Raw genomic sequence first — 21,674 nt, 5'->3', positions numbered from 1 at the left:
TGCACGACTGAACTCCAGGTGTAGTCTTCGCCCACTGCATCCTGCTGAAGCCAGGCCACATGTCTTGGATGCTCTCTTACTGTTCTTGTTTGCACTTCTGGTTCTGGATACAGGATTAACCAAAACAAGGGTTTGTTTCATCTTATGCTCCTGAGTCAGAGTCCCTCACTGAGGGAAGGGAGGGCAGGAACTCAAGGCAGGACCCTGGAGGCAGGAACTGAAGCAGGAACCGTAGATGAAAACCTCTTACTGGCTTGCTCACCAACTTCCTTATACAACCCAGGACCACCACCCATCATGGGCTAGGCCTACATGAACAACCTACATCAACAACCAGCTAAGAAAATGCCCCATGTATGTGTACACAGACAAGTTGGATGAAGGCAACTCTTTAATTGAGAGGCCTTTCCCCAGGTGTGTCTAGGATCGTGTCAAGTTGACAAAACCAGCACATCTGTATGTAGACTTGTTTCAAATGATTTCTGATAACTTCTAATGAGGCAACATTAAGAACTGATATTTGAGAGGAGTCAGGAACTACGATATAGACTCATGGGGGCCTTATAAGTAAGCAGTTTGTTCAGTGCCCTTGAGTAAGTCAAAGGAGGTCAAATTGAGGTCACACCTACTGGGTTGAATGGGAAGGGGAAGCCTCCACAGGAAAGGGTCTTTGAAAACAATATCTATCCTTGAAGTCACTCCAGAGAATAGTGATTGTTTCTAGTGTCCTAGGGGAGGCCATTAATCCTCTCTTGTCACCTTCTATATCCAAGCCACTTACTATCTGCTTTGTATTACAATGAGTTTGTCTTTTTTATTTTATGTATTTTATTACTTTATATTTTGTGCATGAGTGTTTTATCGGAACACATGTCTGTGGTACCATCTGTATCTCTCGAACCCACAGAGTACAGAGGAGAGTGTTGGATTGCCTGGAGCTGGAGTGGTTGTGAGCCACCACGTGTGCTGGGAATTGAACCTGGGTCCTTTGGAAGAGCAACCAGTGCTCTTAACTGCTGAGCCATCACCTCTGCAGCACCATGTTTTATTCCTTTGTAAACAGAGTCAGAAATACTTCCTATCCTATTCAAATGCACATGTATGAATTTTATTTTTCTAGAATTCTGTACAAATAAAGTAACGTAGCTTTCGTGTTAATCACTCTGAGAAAAGATAGATGAGATACTACTGGGTGAAGGGCTTCATGGTAAGCCTCAGGCCCTGGGGAAGGGCTGTGTGTGTATGTGTTTTTGTCCTGTTAGCCATATTAGCATTTTAAGACATCCCCAGGATGCCACATTGCTGGACCGAGTCTTCACTGCTGTTTCCCCGCTCTCTCCCTCCAAACTATAAATAGTTCTGATTACTCCCTAGAGCCCAAAGCAGACCCCAAAGTGGGGTGGCCAGAATCAGGGTAGTCAGTTGAAGAGAAATTCCACTGGCTCTCCTTCTGTACAGGACATGGGCCCATTGTCTCTTTTCTTCCCCTGACCTCCAGCCCAGTGTCCTGGAATCCAGCAGTAGTCTGACTTCACAGTCCTCTGTCACAGTGAAGTGCCTTTGTAGTAATCACAATACCAATACATGGTATGTGTTTGACTGTCAGCTTTGAAAGTGTGCTCACATCCACAACCTTAGAGGTTTTCTGGTCCAGCCCTTCCTTTCATATAGAAAATGTTGTACCAGAGCAAAGGCCCACCCAAAGTCACCCAGTTGGTGGTTCATCCCTTGGTCTACTGTTTACTTCTTCTGGTAAGGCATGGGTAGGCATTGGTCTAAGCCCTGCGCTGCAGCTAAGAAAAGCCAAGGCACAGTGATGTGGAGAGTTTTGCCTGGGAGAGAAGAGTGGTAGGCAGCACCAGAAAATGGCATTTCTCTCTAAGGCCAGTGCTGTCCCCACCATCACTCCTCCCCCACATATACTCAGCAAAGGAGGGGCAGAGGGAGGGAGACATGCATATATGTACTGGCAAATGCTCACACACTCGTATGTACTAGCAAATACAACCATACTCAGACTGTCTTTTAGAGAACTCTTGCTGTACAGGAGAGGCAACAACATGTGCCAGCATCCTACAGAGCAGCTCAAGGGCCCGAGGACAAGGGTTACCTTCCATATGCCTTTACCACTGCTTGTGGTGTATGCCCAAGCACTGGGCAGGCTGCTGAGGGGCTGTGCCGAGTTTCCATGGGATTCATTTGTCTCAGCCTTTTTCGTTGGAAGGGAGGTTTCAAAAAGAGCTGCCACCTTCCAGGAGGCCAAGAGGGCAAGGTCCTTACTGGGCAGTTTGTCATTTCCTGCTTTCTTTGGAGAAAGGTTCTGGTGTCACTGGTCTCCTCCCCTCCTCCCCAGATCTAAACCAGCAAACCTCTCCACCTCTTGTTGACTGGGCTCAGGGCAAGGAAGTGTGTTGCTTCCCCGCCCCCTTGACACAGAACACAGCGTTCTGAATTATTTCCAGCCTGCTGGCCCTGGGAATTTGTACTTACTTCTCATTTCCTCCCCTTGCACATTAGAAATGTTAGATCCTGAAAATAATCTAAGTCATAATGTCCCACTGGCTGTGTGTGAAAGTGTGTTTCGCCCAAAGCACTCTCTCTCCCCTCCCCTCTCTCTCTCTCTCTGTTTCTCTCTCTCCCCCTCTCTCTCTACCTGTCTCTCTACCTCTCTCTCTTTCTGTCTCTGTCTGTCTGTCTCTCTCCCCCTTTTCCTTTCTCTTATATTTCAGCTTCAACTTGTATCTGAGAAGGAACATTCTTTGTGGGAATGTGGGTGAACAACATGGAGGGAGGTGTGAGGAGTGTTCAGGGTCTGGGGGTCTTTGACTCACAGCTGTGGTCCTGTCACATTTATTGGAGGGCATAAATCCTGTAAGTGCTATGTGTAAAATCTATCTGTACAGCCTCTGCTCATGAATGGATCCCAGAAAAGGAAATCCAATCAAAGGTAGGGTATCTGTCCAGAGCAGGCACAGAACAACACCTCAGAAACATTAGCTAACTAATTGATAACTAGTCACTGAGTGCTGGCCCCACGCTATGCACCTTGCTGTCTTCTGAGTAGCATTGGATGGGAACAAGGATGCAGTTCTTCATACCTTATAAGAAAGAGATGGCTTTGATTCTTAGGTGAGTCAAGATACCAAGGTACTTGTTCTTACTGAGGTAGAGTAGGATTAGGAGGTAAGTGTGTATAGGAGAGAGAGTAGGTGCTAGTCTAAGCAAAAAAGAAAGCATTTTGGGTCTGTTCTTAGAAGTAGAGGAATGGCTAGGGTACTCTCTTCCTTCGTTTGAAGATAGAATCTTGTTGTGTAGCCCAGGTTAGCTTCAGACTCAGGATCCGCTAGCCCCTGCCTCTTGAGAGTTAGATTACAGGCATGAGCTATCAGTGTGGGTTTGAGTTTCCTTTTGGAAGAGCCAGAAACTCTCTAGAATAATTTATAAACTACAGCAAGATGTATCTGTTTAAGGTAGGGAGCTTCTTCAAGCTTTCTTCCCAGTGGATTTTGCTATTCACTCTCTTCTTTTTCTTTATTGTGACCCTCATCACCTACTTCCTTCTTTCCCATTTCCCATCCTGGCAGGTGCATGTCCTTAGCACAGCCCTTCCCCACAGAGAGTACAGGCCACAGAAGCCAGCCAAGGCTTCTAGAGACAGCACTAAGTTTGGAATCAGGGAAGCCTGGGTTTGAATCCCAGCTTGGCCATTTACTGTGTGCCTGCAGCTGGGTTCCAGTGTCTTTATCTGTAAAATATTGATCTTAATACATGCCTTGGGATTATTGTGTGGATAAAGGAAACTACATCTGGTGTGCATGGAGCCCAGTAGACTTACAGAGGCAGGCCTAACATTGCCTATGAAAATGATATAAAGATGGGATCCAGAAAAAGATGGATGGATGGTTGTATGGATGGATGGATGGATGGGTGGATGGGATGGATGGATAGATGGGTGGGTGGATGGATGGATGGATGGATGGATGGGTGGGCTTATCTTATGGGGCATATCAGGTAGGTAGAGATTATAGCCTTATCCATAAGAAAACTAGAGTAGACTATGGATAGCATGGACTACCATAGTGGACTATGGACAACAGAACATAAGGCCAGTTAGGGACCAGGTGAACGGAAGAACTCAGAAGGGATTCTTGAAAAGGAGCTGGCCAACGTCTGTCAGTCCCAAGGTCTCATGCTGGCAGAGGGAAAGGAAATGGAGGCTTCTGACCATGACCTTAGACCATTGTTGCTGAAGATTAGCTGACTTGTTAGTATCAAGCCACATGCTAGAGACGGCTACCTGGAAGATCAACTACACCCTCTCGTGCTGATGAAGAGGCACCAAATCTCCAGGTGCCTATCGTTGCTATGGGAACTTAGGGCCCTGTTTAGCTCAGCTTGGGTTTGGGGAAAGGAGACTGTGTGAACATGAGTTCAGCAACCCCAAAGCACAGGCTGAGTTCTGGCAATATGTGTTCTGTTGGAGCTGAGGAACCACAGGGAGGAAGGCAAGAGGCAGCTGGCAGGAGCTAGTGCCTACTTCTCAGATGGTGGCAGAGGGCCAGCAATCTACTGCAGTGACTCTAAAAGCTGCTCCCCACAACTGACTTAGGTCCTATCAGGGCCACCCGAGAATCCTTGAGGTTCCGCATCAGGTGCAGTCTTTCCTCTGATAGAACTCTTTTTCAGCCTCCTTCACTAACCTTATTCTCCCAGACTCCGATGAGTGTTTTCAGGGTTAAGGACACCACAGCTTTGAGACCTAGCCCATGCCCTCAGTGACACAGCCACATTTGTAAGGAAGAAAGGACTTGAGCCCAGAGTGTACCTCCTGAAACTTCCAACCAGTGGTCCCAGCCCTGACCCTGCTATGCACCAGAACCAGTCTCCTCCTGCCCCCTTAGTCCTTTAGTGACTGGGTAGGTTCTTGGAATCCTTTCCTGTCTTCTTTGCTCCATACAAAGTCCCTTAAGTTATTTCAGTCTGTATTCACTGATGTGAGTCTTGGCTTTCAATATGGCCTTTCTGTGACCAGCTTTTCAAATAGGAGAGGAGGGAGAAGTCTGCAACCCTTGGCCCTGTTTACACAGACAAGGAAAAGATTTTGTCTGCAGTAGTGAGAGGTGAAGTTGCCTCCATGTTCAACCTGGAAACCCTGGGCCCTACCCATCTAGAAAGGGAGACACATCACCCAGAGAGCCTCATACACAGACACAGGAAGCTGTCTTCCCACATATTATCATAGGGATAAACTTCCAGTTTGAGAGTGTTGGGTTAGCTGTTTCTGGTGTGATGGTCTCCATTCCTCAAGGAGAAACCCAACTCAGGGGCATATATTGTTCCAACCTCATCTCTGGCTCCCATTGATCTTCTTAAGCACAGCTGAAGTTGCATCACTTTGTCATGGAAAGAGTTAAAAACCACCCCCACCTGCGGTAAGGCATCTTAACTCCATGGAAAACTACTTGTAGTTAGAATCCCAAGATAGCTTCTTCCTTCATAGTCGTGTTTCATGTTCCTCAAGTTATCCCAGTGTAGTCTCTTTTGCTAACTCTCAGATGCTCCTCAGTAAACCCTTTTTCCAACAGTGTCCTAGTGTGTGAGGCAGGAGGGAGTAAAAGAGGGAGGGAGGGGTAATAAACTTTCCTGGTAGAGAGGGAAGGGGGCTGGTTTCTGCATGCTGACCATGTTGGTCCCATCACAAGGTATTTGTCCCACCTGCAAACTCCCTGAAACGCTGACTTTATCACGAGGCATCAAGAGTAGGTACAAGCTCTCCATTGGCCCTGTCTGTACCGTCTGGTCTTCAAACTATGGGCTCACAGGCCTCATTTCTCAGTTACACTGCAGTGCCTGCAGGTCACAGCCAGCTTCTTGATAACTCTGGCTTCCCAGAAGGGACATTCTGCCCTCCTTTGGCTGTCTGTCAGAATCAAACATTTTGAACACTGACTCTGAGCTGGCACAAGAGCACCACCTACTGCTGAGCAGTCCGAGGGCTTCTCTCTAAGGCCCTTGCTGCTTGGAACTGGAATTGTAGAGAGTGTGGAGCAGAACCCAGCATGGTCCATCGTTGACAGGAACCTAGTCGGGGGCAGGTGGAGTGACAGAGAGGATGTGAGAGGCAATCCTGGGGACAAGGGAAGGAAGCAAGTCCAAGGGACGAGCCTGTGTTTGAGGGGAAAGGAAGGGAATGCCAAGGCCATGAGCTGGATGGCTGCCAAGATTGTGAGAACACAATCTGAAGTATTTTGGATAGATAGCCAAATGAAATGTAAAGTGTAATGTCTTCCAAGGCACAGAAGAGTGGATGAGGTGAAGATTTCTAAAGCATGAATGTGCATCATGCAGTCCTTGCATTCTGCCCTACCCTCCAGGACAGCAGACTCTCTTTAAACTTTATACATGGGAGTTCACCTTAGTCCCGTGAGAAGTGGTGGACTCCCCTCCACTCAGGAAGTTGCTTCTCAGCTCTGCACAGAAAGCTTTGTCCATGGGCGTCTGGAAGCCATGTACCTCCTCACACAAGTACCTGCCACTTACCCCTTGTGTGTTCCTTCTAGAACTCAAACCTGCTGAGGTTTAAGGGAAGAGGAGACAGTGGTCTGGCCCTCTTCCTCAGATCTTTAAGGTTAAGTCTACCTAGCCCACATCCCTTCAATATAGCATCCATCTCTCCAGAGCAGGGATCCCAGAAGGCAGGCTGCCTCCTGCTCTGCCCCGTGGAGTCTTGTTCCCAGATGTGCGAATGATTGGCACATCTGATTTTAGGATGCGTAGGAGGACTGGATGAGAACATCAACCAGACACTCCATTTTTACAGTAAAGATAATAGTTCCCATTTACTGAGTATATCCCGTGTGCCAGGAACGCCATTAGTTCATCTAAATTAACCTGCCAAGGGGCCAGATCTCGGTGGATGCCTAAATTTAGTTCTGGGATAAAGTCAGGCACTATTTTCTCAGCTTCTTAAATAGGATCTGACCTCTTCGGTTCTACATTTTGAGAAGTGAGGGTAGTGCATTCCCTTACTCTGTTCCTGAAAATATTTTATCAGTGTTTGTGGTTTAAATGGAAAGAATTTGGTCATTCAAAGTCAATAACCCAGGGCTGCCTGGGCTGCCTCCTGGCTTGGCTGGTTCTGCTTCTCATCTGCTTGACTTGCTGGCTGCTGGGTGACCATTCCATTCTCTCAGGAGGGCAGTGCCTTGCAGAGCTCCAGGGGATTCAATGGTGCATCGGGTCACACAGGTTGGAAATGAAATGCAAAACAACAACAACAAAGCAAACAAACAAAAAACAAATGCTGTTTGCTGCCTGAAAATATTTATATGAGCAAAAGAATAGGGAAAAGCTTTATCCTAGCCCTTAGAGTGAGAGAACAAGAGTGGGAGAAAGGCCTTTTGAGGCTGGGTAGGAGCATGTGCCCCTCCAGACAGAGCTGGGCTGCAGTGCAGCTGTCAAGAACAGGGTGTGACTTTAGCATGAGGGTTTGCAGCCTGGGTTTGTCTAATCAGAAAGCAACTGCTTTCTGTGCTGTGGGCTTACTCTGGCTGAGCCAAGGGAGTGGGAAGGAGCTGGCATGCATTCAGAGTCTGCTGTGCATCACACTGCGTCCGGCCCCTTCTGCACGTCGTCATCTCTATCTGCTTTTTCCCCAGACATTTCAGGGTTTCAGAAAAGGAAGTGGGGAGAGGAAGGAATCAGGGGGAAGTAAAGGCAGAGACTGAGTTGGTGAGAAGTCTAAACTACATTAATTGTTTTTGTATTTAAGGTCAGGGTTAGCTCAGAGCCCCCAAGTCAGAGGCAAAGCAAAGCTGACTGCATCCTGCTCTACTCTGTTGCTCCACTTGCTGGTCAAGGCCTAGCACCTTGCGTTGCACAATTGCCCATTGAGGACCTTGTTTTAACTTCCTGGGCCTTTGTTCAGGTGATCATGATAGGCTCTTGTTTCTTTTAGAGCCAGAAGAAATTAGAATCCCAGGAGACATGAAGGATGTGTTTTTCTTCCTTCAGTGTTCATGGCATACCTGCACAGGAGACAGGCTCATTCTTTCTTTAGGAAAAGCACAAGCGTTAGCAGAAAACACTTTCCTTCATTCTGACTTGTTAAGCAAAGACTGAGACAAAATGGATTGGAAGAAATTAAGAAAGGAAAGTTACCACTATTTTTAATACTCACCAAGACTATTGTCATCTTGCTGGAGATGTGGCTCATGGGTAGAGAGCTTGCCTGGTTTGTTTACTCCCCCAGCACCATAACAGGACCATTGCTAAGCTCCTGTCTCACTGTCTCATAGTCTAGAAAATACCAGTGGGTGAGAGCTGAGGGAAACAGGAGACTTTCAGAGTGTACCCTCCTCTTTCAAGGCTCATCACTTCATGCTGCTTGTTGATGGTGAGGTTGAGTCCAATAGGAATTCCCTTATTGCTGACACACCACAGTCTACATAAATTGTTAAATAAAGATGTAAGCCCATCAAAATCTCTCCTTCTGACTAAATCTCAAGGGCAGGGCTGAGGAAGCTGTAGATTTTAAGAAAACTTTTCAGATGGCTCTTAATTAAGGCTATTTGATGAACTATTAAGGCAGACACTAAAGAACTTTAGGTAAAACATTTGTCAGGAGTGAATTCTCTAGTCAAAGTGGGCATTAGGAGAAATTGAGACTTCAATTTATAAGGAAGGTAGTAGTCTGGAGATTTGGGAGGGAAAGATGCAGGCAACAGTGTAGAAGGAGGATGCACATGGTACTGTATGTGTGTGTGCATGACAGTGAATACACTGACCAGGATGAATGTTTGCTGTGGAAGTATTACGCAATGATGGGCGGTGCAGGTGTGTAGGGATGTCCTGCTGAGAGCAGTGTTTGCAGAATAAACTTGGTCCAAGCAGGTGACTTGTCATAAGAAAGAGAATGGAGTCAGAGAGATCAATAGGATGGTAATTGCAATGACCCAGGAGAGGCTGAGGTGTGAATAGCAGAAGCATTGGAAATAAAAGGCCTGGAATGGAAAGTGGAGAGAAGGTGCTGACATGATAGAAAGGATATGGAAGTTTGGCAAGTGTGCAGGACATCGGGGGAACATTTCTGCTATCCACAGGTGCCATGTATTCATAGGGAATCCACACATATTCCACTATTTCTGCTGTACTTAGAAGATATTGTAATAGTGGTTTAAATGCATGGATTCTGGCATCAGACAAAGCTAGATCTGAGTTTTTAGTGTGCCAGCTTGACTGTGTGACTTTGACTTGAATCTCTCTGAATCTGTTCCTTCACTTAGAAAGAGGGCTGCTGCTGGCAGTGGTCACCTCCTTGAGCTGTTATAGGGATTGAGATCATGTATATAAATCCCACTGTGTGGCTCTGGTCACATAGTTTGTCATTTACCCAAGAAGTTACAGATAGAGGGCATCCTGGAACAGGAAATTGCATGGGACGTCAGTTCAGAATGACATTAGATTCTAAATTGATCTTCATCACTTCTAAGCTGTGTGATCTTAGGCAATTTACTGCACTTCTTCCTACATCATCTCAGACCTGTGGGAAGTTGATCCAGGAACCTCTGAGGATACCCGAATCTGAGGATGTTCAAATTCCTTGTGGCAAATGACGTAATATTGATACATAATCTACAGACACCTTCCAGGATACTTTAAATTGTCTGTAGTTTCCTTAGGATACCTAACACAGTGGAGATACCATATATATAAGTGTGTGTGTATGTGTGTGTGTGTGTGTGTGTGTGTGTGTGTGTGTGTGTGTGTGTAATCACAGTTAATAAGTCCCCAGATTCAAAATCCTCAGATACGAAGAACTGACAGTACTAAGTTCTTACACAGTAGGTTAAAACACAACTTCCAGTGCCTTTTGTGACAATATTAACATGACGACTGTTAGAGACCAACCATGCAAGTCCAGTCTTTACACTGTCATAGTAAAGGTTTGAGTGACACAAAAGGGAGCCAAGAGAGAGCAGCCAGGGAAGTGGAAGGCAAATGTGGAGATGCCCATGGACTTGGCGAGCTTTCAAAATTAGGATGTTTCTGCCATTTCCAGCATGCTGAAACTTAGGTATAAAACATGATAAAAGAAAGTTCAAGTATAAGAAAAATCCTGGTTTCCACAAAATCAACTGCTACTGGGTGCCAGGAAAGAAAGGGGAAGCTAGACAGATCTGCAGGCAGATGGCCTGCAGCTGAAGAGCATCTGGCTCAGAGGACCAGCCAGGTAGTGTCAGGAAAACATAAAACAAAACCACATCCATTTTCCATGAGAATAAACTGACAATACAGACTTGGGAAGTAGGGGGCACCTGACTTTCTTCTTATGGGTACAGACACAAGCAAGCGGTAAGCAGACCCTATTACAAGAACTCACGGAGGAAGCAGACAGAGGAAAAACCAGAGCAGCAGAGGCAAAGCACAGGTCTGAGAGCTTGGGAGAAGGAAGCACAGGCTGAGACTCTGCTGGAAACTCCAGCACCAAAGTTAGAGTAGCAACACAAACTGAACCTCTGAACTCTCCTGTGACTTCGGTATGCACCTCTAGATCAATTAGTTAAATCCTTTGAGCCTAGTCTTAAATTCTGTAAAATGGGTATAATGATACTGGAGATTAATAATGGGGAGATAATTAGGCTATCACTGGGAAGATTAAGTAGATTAATATGTGTAAAATACTTAGGACAATATTCAGCATTTAGAGTACTCAAAAAGTAGTAACTGTTGGGATCAGTTTTGCTACCATTAGTCTTATTACTGTTATGTGGGAAATCTGAATGTGAGAACGAGGGATGGAGAACCAAAAGATGAGGAGAACGTGTTCTGGCTTTAACAATGCAGGTTGATAACTGCAGGGAGTCTGAGTCTTTTCTAAATTACAAATTAGGGGGCAGTGTTTGTCACTGATCTACTGAGAATGATATAAGATGAGAAGCGTAGCTTGCCACCAGGCAATCCTTTCAGAAGCCCAGTCCAGCCACCCAGCCCAAGTACGAGGAGATAGCATCTACCTTGACAACTGCAAGCACAAGAATGCTTACAAACTCAGTGCCCCAGGGGAACCTGTACATCTTGTAACACTTGACACAGCTGACAAGTCCCTGCAAAGAACAATGTTTCCTTGCAAAAGTCACCACATTCAAGGAAGCCCGAGGTTTGGTGTCCACATTAATACACATGTAGGGTTCTTGTAGTTACTCCCAATCCTGGTGCAGCTTTCCAGTCAGGGAGCATCTTTATATTATGCCAAGATTCAATAACATGCTAGTATGAAGCATCTTTATTTGTTGTCATGGAAACAGGATCTTGCTGGTAACTGGAGGTTAGATTACTATGCAGAAGAAGGAAAGAGTTTTTCTCACAGTGGACATTTGTTTGTGTTACAGAGAAACCAGGACTGTTTAAGTTCTGAACAGCAGTTGGACCTGGGTGTTAAGGTTTAAGGAATTTGGGTGGAAGGTGAAGGAAATATACTATGGAGTAAATAGTGTGTCTACAGACACAACCTAATTGGCAACACTGGCACCCTAGCTAATTAATGAGCAAACTGAGATGGTGCCTCCTAGGTATTCAGCAGGGCTCTCCTCCCAGGAACAAACAGGACTTCTGACAATGGGAAAAGTAGCTTCCTTTAAGAAATATATAAACGTCTGTAGGCAGACATGCCACCAGCAGAACAGAGAACAGGCACAGCTAAGGACATGTTCTCTCCTTCAGTAGATGTTTATTACCACGACAGCCCGTCAGGCTGTGACCCTTTCTCCATTAAGATCAGTGTAATGATGGTCTCTTCAGACAGACACACACACACACACACACACACACACACACACACACACGAGTCTGATGGATTGAATAAATGAGTCAATACAGGAGAGGTGACTGGCTACAGTAGGAGCTCTTGAAACCTAGAAACTAGGTTCATATTTTGGGGTCCTTAATATTCTCTCTTCCCTGTTTGCCTCCCTCTCTTTGCCCTCCTCCTCTAGGAAAGCAGGAAGTTTAATCCTACGAGAGTAGATAATTGAAACCCAGGGTTGAAGGGTGGACTGTCTGTTGCTCTGTTTGTACAAGAACATGTGGCCCAGGGCAGCCAGAGTTTCCGTGAAAGCAGAATTGTGAAGTCAGATTTGCTTGGTTCCCAGGTACACATGTGTGTATGTGTGAGTGAGTGTGTGTGTGTATGTGTGTAGGGCCTCTCATCTTCTGTCTGAGATCCCTCTGCCAATTTTAGAATCACATCTATGACTTGTGCTCAGAAAACACCTATTGAGCTATTTCTATATCCAGGAGAAGCTAATTCCAAAAGGGATTAGAGGAAAAAATGGCTTTTTAATAGGCATCTCTCTTGGGTAGGGGGAAAAAACCTATTACAAACCAAAGGGAATTAGTCTCTAGTAGTGGCCAAAAGGGTGGAGAAGAGGAAGTGTGGATGCTGTCTTGCTAAGGAGGCAGATGAGGACCAAGGTCTTGCTTTACTATACTATCTCTGCGGTCGGGCCATCCAAGGCAATTGGAAGGCACCAGAGTTCCAGGGAATAGAGATGGAGGGGCTCTGAGTCTTTTGCAGGCAGACTCACCCACACCTACACCCACAGGGTCCCTGCGTGAGTGAAGGCGGGTGCCTCTGGACTGCCCTCTGAAGAGGCCTATGGTTGTTCTAGTAGTGTGTCTCAGGTGAGTGGGTTGTGGTATTTTGTGCACATATGAACTGCAGGTGTGAGTGAGTCCCACTAGCCCATGTAACTTTCAGCGTTACATCCATATCTTTTACTTACTGTTTGGCTTTAAGTGGGAATAGGCTAGAATATACTCATTATATGGATTAAAAAGCCCTATGTGTACAGACTTCAACAAAGCCTTTTCTAAGCCCTCTTTTTATTTGAGTGCCCCTGGTAGCCTAAAATTTAAAAATTATAAATTAATATTTCTATTTTACAGATAGGTTCAGACCCATGATACAACTTGGCAGAGTTCGTTCAGCAGCCTGTAATGAATTGTATTTTTCTGCTCTTGTACTCTAACACAAGGTTTTATTTTATAATTGGCTGGAGACCTTGTTTCCCTGGGCCTAACAAGATTTACCTGCAGGAGGTTGTTGAAGCTTGCAGGGCACAGCTCTTATGGATGAAGCACTGCGGGGGTGCAGAACATATCCCTGGATGTACTAGGATGTGTGTATCCAGCCAAAGGAAACCCACTGATTATTTTTTGTCCATTTTCTTAATCAGCTCATCAAGGCCAAGCATGTCTTCTTTGCAATGTAACCTATAATTAGAGAGTGTACAACACCAACAATAGTCAGGTGGTTTGAAAGTTAGATGATGTCAGTTGCTTTTGCTAAATGCAGAAAAATAAACACAAGATTTTTACTTAATATCCCTGCTCTATGAAATAGTTATGCTTCATTAAAAACAGAACAGAGCAATAATAACCGTTTAGCTACCCCATCTTTTAAAAGTGAAAGTTTTGTGTTTATTTTTTTTCCTAATTTGCATTTAAATAGATTCCTTTAATGTTGACTATTTATGAAGAAACAGATTTGTGTATTTTTACTTAAGTTAGCTAGCATAAAAATTACTTAGCTTAGTTACAACAAAACAGAAAAAGAAGCCTCAAGTAGCTTACATATAACATCTTTCTTAATACTACAAACTATGTTCTGTTCAGGCAGAGATATAATCGCATTATTTGGACATGACCATCCTCTGGAAGGATTTTTGTTACTGTTATATTAGACTTTGTTGAAGGTAACATCTGTAGTTTCTCAAAGAGTGGGGACAGGGACAAGAACAACCCAAAGCTACTGCAGCTATATTTTCTTCTGCTCTACTCCTCCTTTTCATCTTAGGTGGCTCCAGCTCAGGGGTCTTTCAGCTAGCCAAATTCAAATGGGTCAAATTATAAATGGTCTTGGTTTGAGATTAGGACTGTTTAGACTGTTTCTTCTCTGGGCATTAACACTCCTAGACTATGGCCAACTGTCATCCTCTTTCTTCTCCATCCCTCCCTTCCCATCCCCCTCCTTCCTTAACTCCTTCCAGCATTTATTGAGAGAAATACTGTTCAAGCAGCTATTCCCGGGCATCTGTGATCCTTCCTGATGGTATATCCAGAGAGGTGGTAGCTGGGTATTGGAAAACAAGTGGCCCCAAGCACCTTTCCTTGACTGGGGCATCATGGCGCTTGCAACCTCTCAGAGCCTGGCTAATAGTTACTCAGTAAATGTAGCACAGGGTAGAATAGTGATTTCTAGAATTTGGGCTTCATTTCTCTGAGCATGCTCTGTTGTTGCCTGGTGGTAATAGCCATGTGACACTGTTTGAGGTCACAATAAGATGATACATGCAATTTGACATTTGATTATGAACTTGAAAGCCCCTGAGAAATGCTGTGGCAGTGACTAAGGAGCTGCTCTTCTCTGGCTGTAAAACAAGGCCAGTTTTGTTGCTATATTCCTTAATTCAATTACTAGAAATAGGAGCTATGGCAACAAATATACCTTCTAAGTCAGAAGGCTCCAGGAAACTAATTTTTGTTTTGAATAGAAAAAAGTATGTTTTTATGGGTTTCAAAATGTGCCATTTGTAAGCCAGGATGCTTACCTCCATTCTAGGGAATACTAACCCTTGCAAATATGTAATGTATTATAGATCAGAATATATGACATAATGTACTATTTAATAAGATATATTATAATAAATATATAAAATACATTTGTAATATAGTATATAAATATATTAATGTATACTATCATTTAATATAATATTTAATATAATAAATATATAATTATTAATTAAAATAAATAAATAAAATATAATAAATATAAATATTTTGATCACAAACTTTAAAATGTTTAAAAAGAACATGTATTTGCATGAGACCATCTAGTGCCCAGACCAGGCCTTTTCTGTCTTCCTGGGACATGTGTTACTTCTTTGAAGCAGTTTCCCCAGAACACGATAGACTTTGTCAGGGTGCCTCACTACCAGGAAGCCATTCATCAGCAGAACATAAATTTGGGGACGGCATGGGTTGCCAGCATCAATCTGCGAGGAGCTGATCCAGCAGGGCGCACGCATAGCTGCTGTAGCAATCTCTGTCTTACCTCTTACAAGTTACATTGCTTTCTACCTCCCTTGGGCCTGTGTTGCCTCTCTGTGCAGCCCAGCAAGGACCTGGTGCCAGCAACCCAATCATTGTCGTGCTGCACACACCTCTGCCTGTTTGTGTACATCTAAATAGTTATTCAACAGAAAGTACAAGGTCACTGCTGGGTGGCTGAGATAGCCAAGGGGGAACACTGTCATCAGAAGTTCCAAGGGCTCCCGGCATTTCAGATTTTCATTAATTTTATTGATTCTTTTGTAAGTAAGGAAGGAGGAGGAGAAATTATTTTGAAATGAGGTTTGAAGGAAGAAATTTTAAGGTAAAAAGATTATAGAATAAGAATCCTCTAAACTCCAGCACTTTTCTTTTTTTCCCCTTCATTCTTAATGGTAACTAGGGATTGAGGGGGCCCTGGCCAGCTGCCTGCAGTGTGGGGCTCGCTAAGGCTGATAGACTCAGAATGCTGTGCTCGACGCAGATATCTGCTCAGCCTGCTCAGAAGCCTGCAGCCTGAAATAAACCCTCTGCCACTTGAGTAGCTCCGGTGGGAGAGTCTCCAGACTTAGGCTCAGGCATGAGGTGTTAGAGCCCTGATGCCTCTCTCTAGGCCCCCAGACACATGAATCTAGCTGCCCATAGGCCATGCCCGACTTAAATTCCCCTATGCCTCTCAAATGCAGGGCTATTTCTGTATACCCTTAGTTCTTTATCCTCAGCAGTCCCCAGAGGGGTACTTGGGGTGCCATGGCTGGTCTCCCAGCTCTCTCTTACCCTTTCTTCTCCAAGTGATAATGAGCCTTTGGGAGGTCCTGACCAAAGGGGTTCCTCAAACCTTCCTGCTTCTCTGACTCTTCTGTCACTCCAGGCCCACACCTATACCCAGGTTAGTGCGCCACCTCACCCCAATATGCCCCCTGGCTATCCTAGTACACACCCTAACTTGCTGCCACAGCTCATTCACACTTTATAGGACCCTCCCCCGAACCACATTGTCAACATGTGGTCTACATCCCTTCATGGTCACTCTGTGCACCTGCCTCCTCAGCTGCATGTTGTCAAACCAGGCACAGTAAGCAGCACTGAGTTACTTTCAGTGCCTGTGACATATCAGGCTGCCCCAGTCTCCACCCTGTGTCACCATTCTCCCTTTGTCTGATCACTCAGCCTGCTGGCCTTCAGCTTTCTGGTTCCTCTCTAGGTCAAAGCTTAACATAGGAAACCGTTTTCTGTGGAGTGTGGTATTGTTTTTCCTCTGTTAGTAGCTCATAATGGACTCTAACATATTCATAGATCTTTAGAGTTGTGATTTAAGTTGCACACACACACATACAACACACCACACACACCACACACACACATTCACACACAGCAAACATATACACACACTGTGTGTGTGTGTGTATAATACATACATACATACATACATACATACACACACATACACAAGAAACAATAATAATTATAGAAGAAGAGTTCATGAATTTGAAAGAGGTTGTTGGGGGACACAGAAGGAGTTGGAGGGAAGAGAGGGATGTTAGTGATGAAAATGTGTTATACTCCATATGAAATTCTCTAAACAAACAAACAGAATCTGATCCACATCAGCTTCTACACTTTATAAAAGCCACTTAATTTCAAGAACCACCTTTTTAAATTTTTTGATCCTCTGTCACCTTGGGCATGGCAGGTATCCCATACATACTAGTTGAACTTAACTAGAAAAGCAAGCTTATTTTTCTGTGTAAGGAGAGGAGGTAGCACCAGAAAGCTGGTGCGCCCTTCATGCCTGTCTCAGCTCATCTGGTCCTCTCACCACCCTGGGAGTGTCTACAATGCTCCCAACACACATACACACACACACACACACACACACACACACACACACACACACACCCCAAGCATTTAAACATGAAGCACACAGCCTGAGAAGAGCTCACACATTCCTTGCCTGTCTCACTTTGCTGCTTTGCTGTTCTGGGCAGTAAACTACAAACCCTAACTTAAAGTGGACTGAGCAATAGAGGGGGGATTCTCGCCTCAGGTCCAGACAAGATGGAACCCAGCTCAGTCAGGGTTCCGACCTTTTGCTGCAGCCACCTTGCCTCCACCCTTTCCTTTCCATTGGCATCTAGCAGCTGGCTACAGCAGGGCAAGGTCAGTGACACACAAGACAGCGTCAAAGGAAGAGACACTGCACCTAAAGAACTGTCTCCCAGCACTTTCTAACAAACTTCATTTTTTTTATTGCATTGACTGCATCACATTCTTATTTCCAAGATAGACTGAATGCTTGGGAAGGAACATGGACTGGTTCCTAAAGAGCTAGGAACTTTCTAGAATCGTGGCTCTGGTGACTGTCCTGTGTGGGGACTTATGGAGAAGACATAGCTGCCTGGATAAGTGGGCTACGATTCCCACTTGCTCTCTCAGTGCCTGTCTGGGAAGCATTCTAAAGACTTTCCAAAGGGTCAGTTTGGATAATTAACACCACCATCCCATCTTAATACTCGCCCTCCTGGTCTCTTTTCCCTAGGCTCTGAAAAGGAAGCTTCCTGTAAATTTTTATGCTAAAGAAATGAGGATTCTTCTGTAATACCAGACTGCAACCCACCCCGACTCCAAGGGGATGGCGCTTCTCCCTGGGAAACAGCTGGAGGGCTTTATTCTTCTCTGTAGCTTTGACTGCTTTGTCCTGCTTGACCTATGACCTTTCTCACTACTCTGTCCCTTCTTGACCTATGACCTTTCTCACTACTCTGTCCCTTCTTCTCCCTTCTAGATGTTCGACTGGATAAGCCACAACAAGGAGTTATTTCTTCAGAGCCACACGGAGATCGGAGTCAGCTACCAGCATGCACTAGACCTCCAGACACAGCACAACCACTTTGCCATGAACTCCATGGTGAGTAGAGAGGTTGTTTTCAACATGCTTCTGGGACAGGACAAAAAGGGGCTGAGACAAAGAAGGAGAAGGAGCAGATGAATTAGAATAGGGAGCGCTGACCATGCAGATCCTTTACCACTCCATTTTCCAACATGGGGACCTGTGCAGGGCACAGAGCCAATCAGCTGTTCCTACAGCAGATTTCCACTCCACTTTATACTATGAAAGGAATGTGCTTGGGGGCTGTAGGAGGCATTAGCTCAGACAAAACTAAAAGGCCAGTTCCACTTCACCGACTTCACTGACATTTTTCTGGTCTCCAGCATGTGTGAGTCACTGAGCAGGGATAGAGAAGGGCTTGAAGCTGTGTTGTATTGGGAAGTGTTGAGTGACTTGTGGCTGCTCATATTGAGATGGAGAACCCTGTGGGACACATGATTGCTGCCTTCAAATATTTGAGTGCTGATTTGGAGAGAAGGGAGAAGAGTTGTTTTATGTTGTTCTAGAAGGCAGAAGTTTCCAGAGGATGGCAGCCTGTGGAGTCAGCAGTGTGGCTTACAGGGAGGGGTGGGACATAGAAGTGAACATGCATGATGGGAGTGTTCAAGTGGACTTGAAGTAAGAGCAGACCATTTACTCTCAACGTGGCTACAGGGAATTTACCTCAATGTTTTAGCTCCTTCATCTGTGAAATAGAAATCATAAGTATCTTGGGATAGTTTGCTTGGGGAATCAACAAGTTAGTTGTAAAGAAGTTGGAACTGTGTCTGGCCCATGGCAAGTCATCAGTAAATGCAGATGTTATGGCAGACCTGGAAGTCTGGAGTCAATGACATGTGATCCCTCAGAAACCCAGCTTTGGGGATACTATGCCTTTTGTGTCAATGCCCCCAAGGCTTCCTTTTGAAATCTTCTCTGTCCTTAAACCTTCTTATATTCCAAACACATGGAGCATCCCCCAAAGACACCCTTTTTTAAGTTCTTCCTTCTGGTTCTGTTGGTCCAAAGACACAGCTCTATCATTTTCCCTGAAAAAACAAAGGGTTAACTTACCCTTTGCAGCTTTGCCCCTGGGAGTGAGAAACACAAACCTGGAAGATGGCAGGGGCCAGTAAGGAAGAAAATTTCATGGTCAACAAATCAACAAAATTGTTTTAAGTGTGCTTAGTACTGGACCTAACAGGCCGAAGAAGAAATGATTCCATCCTTTAGTTGTTCATTGTCTGCCTACAGAACTGGAACTCAGCCGCAGCGTAGTTTGATATGTGCATTGCCAGATATGCTAAGTTAGCTTAGGGCACTGAAATCTAAGTGACTGAAAGCTAGTGCAAAGTAGGCTCCTCACAGGCACCAGTGACAGAGTCAGGAACAGCCATCTCAGATGCTGCCAGACATTGGCCAGACAAAGTATAGAACCAAACACAGCTGACTCTGAGAAGTGACATGCCCACTGGCCAGTTTTCATGTATATTTCAATGGCCAGTATCAACCTCAGTATCTGCCTCTAACTTCAAGGGCACAGGGTCATGTTGTCTCCAAGAGGGTTGGCTGATTGTGAACACCCATAATAACAAGCGTAGGGAGGCACCAAAGGCTGTTAGGTAGAGATGGACACTGTGAGGTTTGCACCTCACAGGGCAAAATGTGGAAGTGCACAGTGGAAGATGATTGACTGCAGAAAACAAGATTGCAAAGCCAGGTAGGAAAACCAACACGATCCTGCGATGACGTTGGGTCGCCACCCAGTCTTGTGTCCTCATCCAAATGTAAATACCCCTTCCCTCCCAACTACAGTTATTTCTTATCCCAGACTCAGTCCCACAGGAACAAAGTGATTGAACACAGGTGATTAGACTGTGAATTCAAATCTAGTCAAGTTTGATTATCTGTGTGCCTTGTGGATTTCCCCTGAAGACGTTCACAAATTCTGTGTCAGAATTTTCGCATCACCCAACTGCCTGGCCTGAAGGCAGTCAGACTCATTTTAATAAGCAGCAAAGACAAACATAATTAGGGAGGTAAGGCTGCCACCCAGCCCCTTGAACCACACATTACAAGCTAGACAGAAAGTGCCTTTGGCTGTGAATTATCTGCATTATGCTCTCCCCAGTTACTGTGGGTAACTATGAGTTAACGGCGCACTGAAAACCCTTATGGTGACAAATCTACTGTGGAAGTCATTTTCAGGACAAAAACGAGGGAGGAAATATTGAAGAGAGCGTCTTCGGAATCTGGAAGAGGAAAGGTTTAATACCAATAGCCAATTAGTGTGAAACAACCCATCCACAGCTTCCCTTAGCCACTCAGTGAATGCGCCAGCAGCAAGCAGTGGCAAGGCGAGTTGTCTGTAGCCTGATTAGGCTGGATCTCCTCTTTGGCTGCTGGTTAAGGGAAGGGAAATCCCAGGATTGTTTGGTCAAATTGCATGGCACCTGTGCTTCGTAAACACAGCTCAGTGCCCTTGTTTTCTGGGAAGTTTACAGACTTGTTATTAAAAGGAGCTTCCTACAAAGATGGGTGGCATCGTTCCAAACAGGTGAATGGAGAGAATTACAGGCGCTTTCCCTGGCCTCAGTGATGAACGGTGCTGCCAAGAAGCAGATGAGTGCCAGCAGCTACTCGGCTCCAGCCAATGACTGCAGGGATGATCAGTTCTGAGAGTGAGGGAAGGGGCAGGGATATGGATGGTTCTCGAATTCATTGAGGCTTTTCAGTCTTCGTTCTTGGATCTCTCTCTCTCTCTCTCTCTCTCTCTCTCTCTCTTTCTCTCTCTCTCTCACACACACACACACACACACACACACACACACGGAGGGAGGGGTGGCATAATTTGCTTCAAGCTACAAATGAGTTCTCTACTCTTTAGTCTTGTTTTACTACTGAATTAGGCCAGTGATTCTTATTTGGGGAAGGTCATAGAGCCCTATCATGTAAAACTAAGCTATGGGTCCCCTCTGCAGATGGATACGTGTATATATGTAAATGTTTTAAAATATTTTTAAGAGAAACAATGCAGTGCATCTTGATCAACCTCCCCAATTTTAGAACTCAAGAACGTGATAACTTCCTATTGTAAATCACAGAACAAGTAATTGAGAGTCAGGTATTGTGCTGGACACTGGGCCTGTAGTGATGAACACACACACAGAGTTGTATCCCACAGAATTCACAAGAGAGACAGATGTTAAATGTATAACTTCACCTATAAATATGTAATGACAAACCAACAGTCTAATGTCACCAATCGAGGATTGCTGTGACAAGGGTAAGAGGCAGGCTGGATTCGGATGAGGAGGGGGATCAGGTGCACTTTCCGTTAGCAATCAGCATTGGTTTGACAGGCTCACTCGTGTTCATCATGAATAACATGTGAAATTAAGGGATGTACATTAAGTCCTAGGTAAATCAAATTGTATATAAAGTGATCAGCTTATAAGTTACCCATTTATGTTTTTCCCTGTGTCCACTGTTTACATACTGATTAAATATGTAATTCTAGCTAAGGTGACAGTTACTGAGTATATTAGCTTTCTAGGAATGTTATAGCAAATACCACAACGAGTGTTCCTTAAACATCGGAAGTGAAGAGAAAAACACCGAGGAATGCAGCTTTCATAGCATGTATGTTCAAGGTCCCAGATTCTGATCCCAGCAACATCATCACAAACAAAAAGAC

At 44.8% G+C, this 21,674-nt stretch overlaps 1 protein-coding gene across 25 annotated transcripts in view; it reads left to right on the top strand.

The window, feature by feature from the left end:
• The window catches only part of Kalrn (kalirin RhoGEF kinase), a 592,635-nt gene that overhangs the window by 215,593 nt on the left and 355,368 nt on the right, over nt 1-21,674 (top strand). For all 25 annotated transcript variants that reach the window (XM_076942866.1, XM_076942849.1, XM_076942848.1 and 22 more), the window contains exon 6: nt 17,894-18,016. In XM_076942866.1, the coding sequence (XP_076798981.1) occupies nt 17,894-18,016 (123 nt within the window). The remainder of the gene's footprint in view (nt 1-17,893; nt 18,017-21,674) is intronic.

The sequence above is a fragment of the Arvicanthis niloticus genome, chromosome 12, assembly GCF_011762505.2.
Source record: "Arvicanthis niloticus isolate mArvNil1 chromosome 12, mArvNil1.pat.X, whole genome shotgun sequence".
NCBI classification, from domain to species: domain Eukaryota; kingdom Metazoa; phylum Chordata; class Mammalia; order Rodentia; family Muridae; genus Arvicanthis; species Arvicanthis niloticus.
The sequence above is the reverse complement of the archived record's forward strand: the minus strand, read 5'-3'. Positions and strand labels throughout refer to the sequence as shown.